General features: G+C 53.3%; 4 protein-coding genes across 4 annotated transcripts; all 4 read right to left on the reverse strand.

Annotated features, from left to right (window-relative positions):
* Positions 1 to 1162: 1162 nt before the first annotated feature.
* Positions 1163 to 3497, reverse strand: ACRALDRAFT_1044209 (uncharacterized protein). The gene is made up of 3 exons (XM_071015345.1): positions 3202 to 3497; positions 1898 to 3129; positions 1163 to 1806 (listed from the first exon to the last, which is right to left on the reverse strand). Exons 1-3 carry the CDS (start codon positions 3388 to 3390, stop codon positions 1659 to 1661), a joined length of 1569 nt encoding a protein of 522 aa, XP_070872485.1. The 5' UTR covers positions 3391 to 3497; the 3' UTR covers positions 1163 to 1658.
* A 353-nt stretch (positions 3498 to 3850) lies between these two features.
* On the reverse strand, positions 3851 to 5024 carry ACRALDRAFT_1077491 (uncharacterized protein). Its single transcript, XM_071018651.1, has 2 exons — positions 4581 to 5024; positions 3851 to 4496 (listed from the first exon to the last, which is right to left on the reverse strand). The coding sequence occupies exons 1-2, from the start codon at positions 4785 to 4787 to the stop codon at positions 4164 to 4166; spliced, it is 540 nt and encodes a 179-aa protein (XP_070872486.1). The 5' UTR covers positions 4788 to 5024; the 3' UTR covers positions 3851 to 4163.
* Positions 5025 to 6051: 1027 nt separating this feature from the next.
* On the reverse strand, positions 6052 to 7863 carry ACRALDRAFT_1072061 (uncharacterized protein; the record flags this gene model as incomplete). The annotated part of the gene is made up of 6 exons (XM_071017929.1): positions 6052 to 6234; positions 6468 to 6519; positions 6688 to 7041; positions 7085 to 7412; positions 7470 to 7701; positions 7753 to 7863. 6 exons carry the CDS (start codon positions 7861 to 7863, stop codon positions 6052 to 6054), a joined length of 1260 nt encoding a protein of 419 aa, XP_070872487.1.
* A 1987-nt stretch (positions 7864 to 9850) lies between these two features.
* ACRALDRAFT_1072060 (uncharacterized protein) lies at positions 9851 to 11422 on the reverse strand (the record flags this gene model as incomplete). The annotated part of the gene is made up of 9 exons (XM_071017928.1): positions 9851 to 10039; positions 10251 to 10351; positions 10603 to 10653; positions 10688 to 10730; positions 10788 to 10867; positions 10923 to 10941; positions 10973 to 11055; positions 11209 to 11278; positions 11393 to 11422. The coding sequence occupies 9 exons, from the start codon at positions 11420 to 11422 to the stop codon at positions 9851 to 9853; spliced, it is 666 nt and encodes a 221-aa protein (XP_070872488.1).
* Positions 11423 to 12183: the final 761 nt, after the last annotated feature.

Genomic DNA, 12183 nt, shown 5'->3' on the forward strand with positions numbered 1-12183 from the left:
ATGTTGGGCGTATCAGTACAGACAGCCAGCCAGTCTACCGGGCCAGCCGCAACGTCCATCCACCGAAAACTACCCGTGAAACATACAGCCGGACAATATCCAAGCAGGGACGGATACTCGAATAGTCGGTAGAAGGGAAAGAAAGGAAACCGACAAGCGGGGGTGAGGGATGAAAGAGGTGCTGTGAGTGGTGGGGAAGGATATCATCGGCGCTTAATCCTCCACAGAACATGCTGAAGGACCTGGCCAGTGCCCAAGCCCAAGTCAAGCAGGAGGGAGACGACGGATGAATACAGTCTGGATAGATTCAGACACACATTTTACATTTGTTGCTGAGCCAGGAACAGGAACGAACTGAAATATAACCGCCAACCTAACGACACTAGAACTTCCGCCCTTCCACTCAACGTGTCAAGTCGGTTCGTCGGGCAGCAACCGCAGGATCCCACATGATGAACCCCGTGGACACCAGCCGCATTGCGGTTGCATCGCGTCAATTTTCGTGTCCTTTGGACAACTTGACGCCTGGAGAATTCCGAATCCCCATCCGACGACTACTCCATAAGCCAGCAAGAGGTGAGTGACTACAAAACTCGAATGCGACGACAGCGTTCGTCCTAGTGGGTGGTAGTCAGGTCACCAGTCTCCTCGCCCTCATGCAGGTGACGAGCCTAGCAGCGGCAACTTCTCTAGCCTCGTCACCCCCTATTGGCGCATTACATGACTTTCTTCACACTCTTCGCCGACGGCGTCTAGGGTTCAACGAAATATGTTTGTGTTTTTCTTCTTCTTCCTCTCTTCTTTCCTTTTTTTCTCGAGATTGACCCAGCGTGGTGTGTGTCGAGAAGAGCCGAGAGACTTAAGGGCAAAGCCACTGCATTCATGCCACCACGCATGCCGCTCGGCTTGATCTGTCGTCTCACCCATCTCTTGTCGAACCTCTGTGGCCTGTTCTGCGACCTGCTGCCCAGCCGCGCGGGCCGGCACTTGTGCAGCCCCTATACATGCAATCCCCATCGACGAGCTTACATTGCATCGCCTCATGTCTGGATTCTTGTGGCTTGAAACACAGATTGTTTGCCCGCCAACCGAATCCCAGGATGCAAATTCCGGCCATCGCAATCCTGGCGTCAAAAGGAACCCCTCATTCAATGACAAGTGAGGCGAGGTTTCGTTACTTTTGAAGGTGTGAGGAGGAAGTGGCTGGTTTTGCCGCGTATGCCTCCGACGTCGCCCTATTCTATTCTATGGGGTGTATGCTATTAGATCTGATTTAGTATACATGATTGCGAACTAGACAAATTTTACCTAGACACAGTTCTCATCCTCAAGTGGTGGTGGAGATGATCGTAGAAGCAGGCCCCGTCCGTGTTCCGCATACGCCGATGTACATGACAACAATATGCGGTCGCCCCTCATAGTTATACAGTATCACTCGCTTCTCCGTCTTCTCATCGAGGACGGTTGCGTCACGTCTCCTTCGGAAGCGAAGACGAAACAACCAAATAGTACAGCGGGGAGGGATGCGGCATGTTGTGCCCCAGTTCCCAAACTCCCGTTTTTTCTTCTTTTCCCTGGGGCTCTATCACTCCTTCTTCGAGCCATCTCCTCCCTTCTTGTCCGTCGTGGATGCATCGGACGACGGCTTGTCGCCGCTGCTAGTCTTCTTGTCGCCGCTGCTGGTCTTGCTCGAGTCGCCCCTCAGCTTGTTCCCCATGAGCCGGATGGTTCGTCAGGCTGTGCCAAATCGACTTGAGGAACCCCTCGTTCTTATGAGATTCGGCATCGTCCGCCGGCTTGTTGGACCTGCAACGAGAACAGTCAGCCAAAGCTCGTTGCGATCCTCCCAGCCGGAAACGCCGGACACACACACACACCACACACTGGAATCTCTTACCCTCCCGTGGGGATATTCATGATCCTCTTGGCTGTCTTGTCCCCCATCTCATTCGCTAGCATTTCCACCAGCGTGCGCTGGTTCGCGCTGAGGTACTTGGGCATGTTGACCCGGAACTCGACCTTCAAGTCGCCCGAGCCCCGCCGCCCGTTCAGCTTCTTCATCCCCATACCAGAGAGCGTCATCCGATCACCCGTGTTCGTGCCCGTCGACACCTTGACGTTGACCTGTCCATCCAGCGTGGGTATGGTGGCCTCGCCGCCGAGAATGGCTGTTGTGATGGGGATGTTCGCCGTGTATAGGATATCCGAGCCCGCCCTCTTAAACTTGGCGTCGGGCGCCACCCGGATGAAGACGTAAAGGTCGCCTTGATGTGTGCGCACGTTGGGCTCGGCCGACTTGCCCGTCACCGGCGCATCGCCCGCGCCGTCCACCCGCAACCGCATGCCATCCTCGATACCGGCCGGAATATCCACCGTAATGGTCTTGCGCTCCCTCACCACGCCGTTCCCACCGCACGGCCTACACTCCGAGCCCCTCGGCACCGCGGTTCCTGACCCGCCGCACGCACCGCAAGTCGACGCCATCTGGAACCCGCCGTTCATGAAGTGCACGCGTGTTCCCGATCCGTTACACGACTTGCACTGCGTCCTCTTGGTCCCCTGCTTGAGCCCACTACCAGAACAGGTACCGCATGCCACCAGAGGGGTGATGGTGAGCGTCTTCGTCGTACCCTTGGCCGCTTCCATAAACGATATGCTCGCCTGGACCTCGATGTTGTCACCGACAAGCACCTCTTCCTGGAAAGGATTCCGGCCCCCACCACGTCGTCCGAAAGGAGACCCCTGGCCGCCCGCGAATGCAGAGAATATGTCCTCAAAGTTGAACCCGCCGCCGAAACCACCCTGAAAGCCACCCTGGCCGCCGAAGCCATGGAACGGGTGTCCTGCTCCGCCGAAAGGATCGGTGCGCGGTTGTCCATTGGAATCGAAACCGGCAGCACCGAACTGGTCATACTGTTCCTTCTTTTTCGGGTCGGAGAGGATCTCATATGCGGATTGGATGTCGGCGAATTTTTCCTTGGAAGATGGGTCCTTGTTCGTATCCGGGTGGTACTTCTTCGCCAGCCCGTAGTATGCCTTTTTGATATCCGAAGGCGACGCTGACTTGTCAACGCCCAGGGCTTTGTACGGGTCCTTCTGCGCTAGGGAGACTGCGCTTGCATGGAATATCTGGCCAGGCAAACTCGCAAATCAGAAGCAGTCCTACAGACCTCACTGCACAGGATAGATCAAGTTACTTACACGCTTCGGTGATGAGACGGTGCTGGTGATCCGCGACGGTGAGCGGCTACAGTGTCTTGGACCCAAGGGCCCAGTATGTATTGATGCACGACTGCAAAGTGAACCCCTCAGCTTGGACCGCCGGCATATGCGGCCGGGGAGGAGCCAGCTGGGAGCTGCCACGGCCTTGGTAAAGACGTTCGAATTCATACTCGGCGTGGACAAAACATTGGAGGCGGTAGAACTAAAAGGACCTATTGCAGCTGCACGAGACAAAGAGATGAAGATACGTGGACGAGGAATATCACCAAATTGCGCCGATAGAATCTCGAGGAAATTCTTTGCGATTCGAGACGGTCCGTGATATCAAACCAACTTTTTTTCGTTGGCCCGGGCTTAAGCCGAAAGTGGATACCTGAGGCAGCTGCTAATTGGACGCGTCAAGCGGGGCCCCAGCGGCAGAGGTGCAGCTCTGAGTGGCGGAGGACTCGTAACGCGGTATGACGCGTGGTAAGGCAGTCTACAACGTATTAAAGCTAGTACGGATACCTCGGTATTTCTTTATGCAAAAGTACTCACCGAAAAGTACACCGTATACTGTGCCGACCCCGTTATAACAGCGAGGATGGAGCGTTTGTGGGAAGGGGCAGAAGTGGACAAAGCCCAAAGCCGAGGAGTAGACCACAGCAAAAAAAATGTTTGAGGAGTTTTCAAGAAGGTAGAGCAGAGAAAGACGTTTTCAGAACATAATATGCATCATGATGAGTTACACCAAAATTGCTACTGAGGTATCCATGTCCCGTCAAATCCCATGCCAGATCTATCCTGCCAAACGCCTGAAGTGCAATGCTCCGCATTCGATGCTCAGGCCCAAGCCACTTGAGGAGCAAACCCAAAAAGGACCCCTAGTATTTCCCAATGTAGAGTGCATGTGTGATTGTATCCGTGTAACCGCTTTCCCACTCTTGTACCGCCCGACTCTTCTACCTCTCGAGATCGAACGGAGGCGGCGGGCGCCTCATTCTGTCCGCCTTCGATATGGTGCGACACCTGACCTTGTGAATGAAGTCGACAATAACATCGTTCTCCTGGATCCCCACGCCGTTGAAGTGCTTACGCACCAGCAGGGCTAGCTTGTCCTTGCCTTGCCTCCTCTCTTCTCGTCTCCTGGCCATTGTGGGAGAGTGCAGGCCTACGCTACCGGGCTGTGACAGGACCATTTGACGGTACGAATTCGAAAAGGAGACTGGGGCGCTGAGGTGATTCTCTCGGCAGTAGGTGTGCAGGGCTTCTCGGTCGAAGGAGTTCCAGTCGATCTGCGAACGCGCTTGAGTGTCAGAAACAGAGCAATTGGCAAAAGCATGGAAAATCCGAGACGTGGGAAGAGGGCTTGGACTTACCCGAGGGGGTTGTGGCTCTTCTTTTGTAGCGGCTTTTGTGTTGGCATTACGAGTAGACGCTTCCTTGGCTTGGGCGGCCGCAGAGTTCGCTCCACGACGGCCTTTGGTGTTGCCGCTGTGGTTGCTTCCGGACGAGGTTTTTTCTTTAGCATTCGTGGGTTCGGATTTGCCATCATCGTGGCCAGCTCTGGAAGATTTGGGCGGCATTGCGATTTTCGCCGGGGCGGCTAGCGAGCGGCAACGAGAACTGTAACGATCGGAGAACTTTTTTCTTTTTGGAGAGGAAAAGGAGACACCCGTAGTGCCGATAGACGACTCTGTGTGAAAATCCTTGACGCTGAGTGAGACGGTGATATACTGCAGCCGGAAGAGGAGAATCTGAACGGGAGAGAGAATTCAGAGAACTTGAAGTGAACGATTAGTGTAATTGCCGGAGTGATGAATGGTTTTTATTTTTATTTTCTCGAAAAGGCTGGTAACTGAAATGGGGGTTGGCGACGTCACCTCCGAGAGTGACTCGGCCCCACTCAGGGTCTACCGTTTTGCGGGGTAAGTAATTAGTAATAGGCACAGTTGAGTGTAATTACCCGAAGCCCTGCTCCAAAGAGCCCAGCACTGTTTAACATTGGCCTTTTAACAAAAGATGACCCTATTATTCAGGCGGGCTGCTGCCCATATGAAGAAGTGTGCTTCGGCGTTTACCATCAGACAGCTGCGCGGCCCAGTTTAATGCGCATTGGATTCTGTCGAGTACTAGTACCCATTCGTACAGGCCGGCGGGGAAACGCTGCAGGACATAGCGCGCCGTGTCGCACTTTGGACTCGCGAGCGGCGTACGAATACGAATAGGCCGTTAGTAATATTTGCGCCGCCGGTCACGTTGAACCGTTTTTAGCCTGTCCCGCCTCACGCGGAGTACGGAGGACAGCTCGGTGGTCGGGAGAAGACATCCCGACTGCTTCCAGGTGGACAGCTGCCGCGCCTCGACAGTCGCCGCCCGAACATTTATTTCAATAACAGCAGCAACAGCAGCTGGGTCTACAAAAGTACGGCCTCGCGATATTGCTTTGCCGCCTTGATTCTTGCGCTCGGATACGAAGATATAAACGATTGTCCCGCCCGCTATAATTCAGTGTCGAAGGACTAAAACCAAAGCCAGAAACTACCCCGTGTACGCCACTTGGAAAGACTGGCTGCGCCTTTTCTAACCTGACCGGTATAGTCATAACTGTTATGCAAAAGATTTCTACTTATTCCGGCAACATTAGTACTTTTTTTAATCGGAGTTTCAAGGTTTGTATGTCATGAAAAGATCATGATACTAATGCTTATTCCCTATAGAGATGATGATAGTAATTCTAACTTCTTTATCGGCGGACTCGTGCGAAGCAGCATCGGACGTGCCATCGACACCGACAGCGGCCGAAGCAGTAGCAGCATCCGCAGCGCCAATGAACTCCTCAGAAGCCTATTATGGCTGGACTAAAAACACCTCCCGGAGAAGTGTGTTGGTGATGACAAGGTTGATGCACTTGCCCAAGCACTGCATGACGCTCAAGTTCCACACGACCCGAACTTCAAACCGAAGAGCGAGGACATGGCCGAGATCAAGGTCAACAACGCGATCGACAAGCGCCTCAATGGGCAGCAGCAGCTAGCCACCCCAACGACCACTAGAGCTAGTACTCCAGCAGCCGACCGAGCTGGGAGCGCAGCCCCTGCCTCCGTCGCTGGACCTGCCTCAACTCCAGCCCCCCGGGATGGGGATCACTTTTGGCCGCTAGCGGCTCCAAGTTTTAGCTCCCCAACACACCCCTGCTAAGTTATGCTGTCCAGTACACATGGAGTCTTGGAGCGAGTCGTCGGGTTTACGTGAGTTATACTTACCCAGTAGATATCGGGCACAGCCTCAACGTCATCGCACGTGCATTGCCGTGTGCTTCCGGAGCCGCACCGCGATACGTCATGCCATGGGTCCATCCCTCAGCCAGACGAAGGTGGTTTGGGGTTGGGGGAGCAAGAAGAGGCCTCCCTAGTATCACACTCCAACCCCCTGGCCCACAATTCATCCCGTGCACGCATCCGCTCGTAGTCCGGCATCGCGTACCTGGTCATCCACTCTGAGCCGAGAACCTCCTTAACGCTGCAACGTTGCTCCGGCCTGTACGCCAGCATCGGCCGCAACATGGCAAGCAGAGCCTCCTTCTCGGCCGAATCCATCGTCTCCATTTTATATCTTCTGCGCCCTTTCTGCATAGCGTCCTCAAACTGGTAGTCGAATGTATAGACAGGACTGTCATCGGCTCGGATAGGCTGGCCTTCCTCCGTGAAGTCCTTTGAGCGCGCATCCCATTTCTCCCACCACTCATCAGGCAGCTTTCCGAGCGCTTGGACCTGCATCGACGTCACGGTGTCCTCTACACCATAACGTCTCGAACAAGGACCGCTGGGCGAGGGTGGCCTATACAGCACATGCGAGGGTCCAGATGTCGCTAGGGAACGACTTCGGCTTCGTTGGCTCAACCCTATTCTCTGGTGGGCGACAGTGCACCGGCGTGCAACACTCGAATTTCGACTCTTGCGAAGGGCGGTATGACTCGCCGAAATCAGCGAGGACGATGTAGGCATTCGACAGCGGAAGCTTGTTGATTCTCTCCATAGGGAACCATACGGGCAGCGTGGCGACGGTTGGGACACCTGGTGGAATCGGCTTATCATCAAATGTCTGAACCGGCTCTAGTTCCGGCTCCCCACAGCGCTCCAACAGCTCCTCGTCAGACCAGAGACGGAATGCCTGCGGGACTCTGAGTAGGACATTGCCGAGATGAAGGTCTGGATTCGGCTAGGTCAGTCGGGATAGCGGGATAGCGAACAGGTACTAGCACTCACCTCCGTGGACCAATCCCTTGCCATGCAGGTAGGCAACCGCAAGAATTAACTGAGCGGCGATAGCACGCGCAACGGGCAGTATGAGAGGTGCGTAGGACCCTCTGCGTTTTGCCTCGTTCACACTGCACCGTGCAACATCAGTGACCAGGCACGTATGGGTGGTTCGGTCAGGGAATGTCGGAACGTACGAAGTAGACAGGTTCCAAAATCCATTCCCCGAGGCCCTCGCAAACTATACACTCTTTCTTCCCTCTAAATTGCCGGAAGGTTTGCGCTATGCAACGCTCGCCACGGCTTTCGGCGGAGGAGTATGGATAGGAGGTGGTGGTAGCGGCCGTGCGCGGTAGCTCTGCTGCCTCTGCATTCGCTCCAAGCCCTTTATAAGGTCAGCCATTTTTATTAGAGTATGACATATTAATCGGGCACGTCTGCCTGGTATTGAACTGGATATATCCGTTTATTATAGTTGGTCGTTCTGGACCGGAGGTTTTCGTTCTCTAAACTTAGTGCGCTGTTCACTTCTAGTATATGCTTGAGTTTTTGCTGCGCTCGATGCTGGCCCTGCGTATACTCATCCAGCAGAACGCTGGATCGAATCAAGCACGGAAAGACACATGGACGGCGAAGTCCGCATCGACTTCGTCTACTACCAGTTCTTCCCACTTCCTAATGATCTCGGGGACGGCAGCGGACCAACAGAGGCGCATGATAATTGGCCTCCTGGGAGCGGGACAGGGGTCTGACACGTTTTCGGTCTCTTCCGAGCGGGATCTTCTGCCCAGAGGACGGGAACAAGTTGATTACCATGATCCTCGTCCTGCTTCTTCGTACATCGTAGTATGTATGGGTGCTGCTCCCCATCCGTTTTGCAGTGGGTGGCAAACGCCTCGCGTGGGAGATGCACCCACGCCTGTTGGATCCCATTTTGCTCTGGATCCTTTCATGCGTGCCATCATGCTCCCGCGAGAGATCTCTAATCCAGGTTTCCTCCAGTCAGGTCTGCGGGGACTGTTTCGTATGCGTTCCTCATGGTTGCGTAGCACACCCGTACCGCGATAGATACCATCATGCATGCACGTGTAACTCGAAAGCGTCATCTGCCAGTCGGTGTCGCCGTGTGCCACCCCGACCTCCCGCTTACCCAGCCTCGCATGTGTTACCTTGTACGTCTTCCAGGACAGGCCGAATGAATGGCTGTGTGTGGATCTGGGCAGGAGCTTGGGGGCTCCTAGGGTTTAGGCATGCAGGAGGGAGCAGAGCCGAGCCGGCTGAGGGGAGCCAGCACACCCACAAAATCCGTGCGATTAAAATTCCGATTTATCTCGCATAACTGCAAGAGAAGGGAGAAACACTTCCTTGGGTCATTTCGGACATCACTGGCTGGTCCCCTTTACGCCGTAACATTTGACATGCGCTCCTTGCGTAGTATTTTCCACTTGCCCAGATGACTCCTTCGATGTGACCCTTGGTCGGTCAAAGGTGTCCGGGATCCTCTCGGAGTGATGCTCAAAGGAGGCCCGGCAGAGACGTCTTGTTGGTTGCCGAATTCGTTGAGCGGACACATACAGTATACCACCTCAATTATGTTATTTGCTGCCGCAGCGAGGAACGGGCGTCAGCATCCTGCATTATGTACGTTGTAGGTATTGTACTTGTACATCAAGACCGAGAGAAATAGGGACGCAAAGGGTACAACACGGTCGAACGAGGAATTTTGCCCATGGATTGGATGTTCTGCCGGTGCCATAAAACCTGTGTGCACCGGGGCAGAGGGAACTCGCTTCCGCCTCGACCAGCCACCCCATTTTACGTGAACTGGCCCCGTTATAGTACTCCTTAATCCTTGCGCTTAGTGGGCCAACCCCAAGCGACACCAAGCTGGCCTTGAATGTCTTTGGTCGCATCGCGGTAGCGGTAGGCCCGGCATTGACCCTCGCAGAAAGATGGGGATATCGACACTTCACCAACCTCGCCCAAAGATGATTGATCGAGACCCCAGCGTTTCCTTCCCTGACCCCCTCCACGGATTCAAGAGATACCCTAGGATAGGCCTATAACGTATTAGATGGTCTCTCCTCGTTTCGTGCTAGTGTGCCTTGCTCCAACAGGGCCCAAGCAAGCCTTGCACGGATCGCCCCCTCTTTCGCACGGAACGGTCTTGACACGGACAGTCTCCATGGTAGACAAAACCTCTAATTATGTTATACCTAAGGTTGACACGCACTGCCACATATTATTGCCCGGTATCGGCCACTTTTGTCTTTTCTTTTCTGTGCTCGTTGATTTCATAGAGGGGGAACGGAAAGACGACGGAAAAAAAGAAAAGAAAAGAAAAGAAAAGAAAAAGAACCCAGACTTCATACTTCGTACACTGTACTTTCTCAGAATCCGGGATCTAGTGGGCTCGGCTGGCCAGGAATCCTTGTCGTTTTCCTATTCCCCGAGTCCTCCCCCTTAAATGCGCAAGGACGTGTCCTGTCCCCGTACAACGTAGGTAATGTGCGTTCAGCATGAAGCGGGAGGGCATCACGTGCAGTACACATATCTTGGCCTCCTAAAAGCAAGCTTTCCTGTGCACAACGTATATTACAGCGTAGGCAACAAATGAGGCAAGTCGACAAGATTGTATGTTGCAAGTACACTACAAAGTAATTCATGTGCGTTAAATCCGTGCCCTCGCCCATGTGCTGTGCGTTACGGGCCAGAGCAAAACATATGTACAACGTACACATACTCTGTTTATATCGCACATGAATAGGTAGAATGTTCTAAGAAACGAACGGGGTGAGACATTCCGACGTCAGGGCTCGGCTTTTGTTCCACAACCACACCATCGGGGCTATCGATTGACAACGCATTCCTACTTTCGGCTGTAGAGAAACCTGGATATTGACGGCTAGATAGTCTGGCTCGGTACAAATCAACAGCAGCATATAGGAGAAATATTCGGCCACGTCTTACCGATGATGAGAATTACCGGCAGCGTACAACGTATATTTCGTCGTTTGAGCCAATGGCTCAAATGGGTGGGTATTCGCATGTCAAGTCCGCATACAAGGTACAACGTACCTATCCCCTATTCTTCTCGCTCCATTCTCAGCAACAAAGTCGCGAATAGGAAACTACAACCTACCATCTGCCGACGAACGGCACAAGGCCTTGGGCATCTCAAGGGCCCATACGTCTGTCTCAACGTCATCGGCAAAGGGTGAACACACCTGTTTTTCGAACTGCCGACCGGCGGTACGGAACACTACATACCTACATACAGTTAGTTATCATGTAGCCAACGAAGGACTTTATGTTTAGCTTCCTTACCACGTTTTCCAACGTGCATTCGATTTCCATCGGCTCGTCAAAGGTCCCCTCTTCGCCAAGCGATACGGGAGAGACATGGCCTATCACCCCGCTAGAAGGCTCATGCGTTCTGCACATCTAATGAAAGCCACTTACTTCGTACAACGTACATCGTCTAGTCTTAAACAGGTACCTTGGGTACCTACCACATGGTTCGCTTCTTTCTCAGCTCTCGACGCCACCTCGACGAGCGACGACCCGCGTCTCCCCAGCCGGTGGATACGTTGTACTAAGTACGTTGTACATCGACAGCCATATCCACCAACAGACAGGGTCCATGGAGGGTCCGTGCGAAAGTACAGAGGATAGGTACATTTATTTTTCTTTTCGTTTCCCTTTTTCTCGCTTACCTACCTACTGAAGTGCTGGAGAACCGAATTACCTAGGTAGACAGAAACATCATCCGACAGCCAAAAACACAGTCCCTGCTCCATCTCGCGGAGCGGAAACCCCTACGTACCTATTAAGAATACCTAGAAAGTCTGGACATGTACGTTGTACAGCGCACATTGTAGGTCCCACCGTAATTACTTCTTCCCGCCCCTCCTGAACCGATAAGAACTTACTAGGTAGGTACGGTACCGGTGCTCGTGCATGTGTTCATCGAAACTGTGGATCGCTTAAGGAAGAGCCGGGTCGGGTCCATCCTCCGTTAAAGTCGTTAGAAGCGAATAACTCCACCGGCGCCTAGGTAGTTGCGTCCGTAGTGCCAGGGGCCCCGTCGTCCAATTCATGGAGCTTGGTTCGTCTACATTGGGAAGTACTTATAGAAAGATTCGTGGTAGGTACAGGTACAAAAATTAGCACATTAATCTATGTACATTGTAGGTATAGGTACAGTACCCTATATGTACATACGTTGTACCGAGTTGATGCTCCTGACCCACCGTTACCGGCTGCTAAGGGACGTGCGTGGTGCCTCATGGGTACCGACCATTCGTTACGAACGTGCCTTCTCTGAAAAGTCCAATCCCCCAGACCAATCTCTCTCCCATCCATCCCAGTTAGCGTTCCCTAACGTTTCCCCCCTCCCTCTTTTCTCATAATCCTTCGGCTTTCGCTGCCGCTTGCGTTCTACACTACCCTATTCATACAGCACCCCTATTTGTCCTCGGCTGTCAAACAGTTCTGTTTCTTTCCCGAACCTCTCCCAGCTGCCCCTTTTCGACCACCTTTCAGTCCAGTCAAAAGAACACGAACCTGGAAGCGCAGAGTGTCATCTCAAGACTTACTATTGCTCCTCAACACAGAGCAGAGTAGGACCGGGTCAGATACGGGCAGAAAGACAATAGCGGGACGGGACATCGCCATCTATGACTCGGGACTCCCTCTTTTAGCGCTATCATCTGCTTCATCA

This window comes from Sodiomyces alcalophilus (genome assembly GCF_042370955.1).
Source record: "Sodiomyces alcalophilus JCM 7366 unplaced genomic scaffold ACRALscaffold_7, whole genome shotgun sequence".
Taxonomy (NCBI): Eukaryota; Fungi; Ascomycota; class Sordariomycetes; order Glomerellales; family Plectosphaerellaceae; genus Sodiomyces; species Sodiomyces alcalophilus.

Excerpts from the sequence above, each read along its gene's own strand:
- ACRALDRAFT_1044209 (XM_071015345.1), bottom strand. The coding sequence starts at position 3,390 with ATGAATTCGAACGTCTTTACCAAGGCCGTGGCAGCTCCCAGCTGGCTC. Across the intron at positions 3,130-3,201 it reads CCGTCTCATCACCGAAGCGT|ATATTCCATGCAAGCGCAGT; the intron begins GTAAGTAACTTG and ends TTGCCTGGCCAG. Across the intron at positions 1,807-1,897 it reads ATGAATATCCCCACGGGAGG|GTCCAACAAGCCGGCGGACG; the intron begins GTAAGAGATTCC and ends TTCTCGTTGCAG.
- ACRALDRAFT_1077491 (XM_071018651.1), bottom strand. The coding sequence starts at position 4,787 with ATGCCGCCCAAATCTTCCAGAGCTGGCCACGATGATGGCAAATCCGAA. Across the intron at positions 4,497-4,580 it reads AAGAGCCACAACCCCCTCGG|ATCGACTGGAACTCCTTCGA; the intron begins GTAAGTCCAAGC and ends GCGCGTTCGCAG.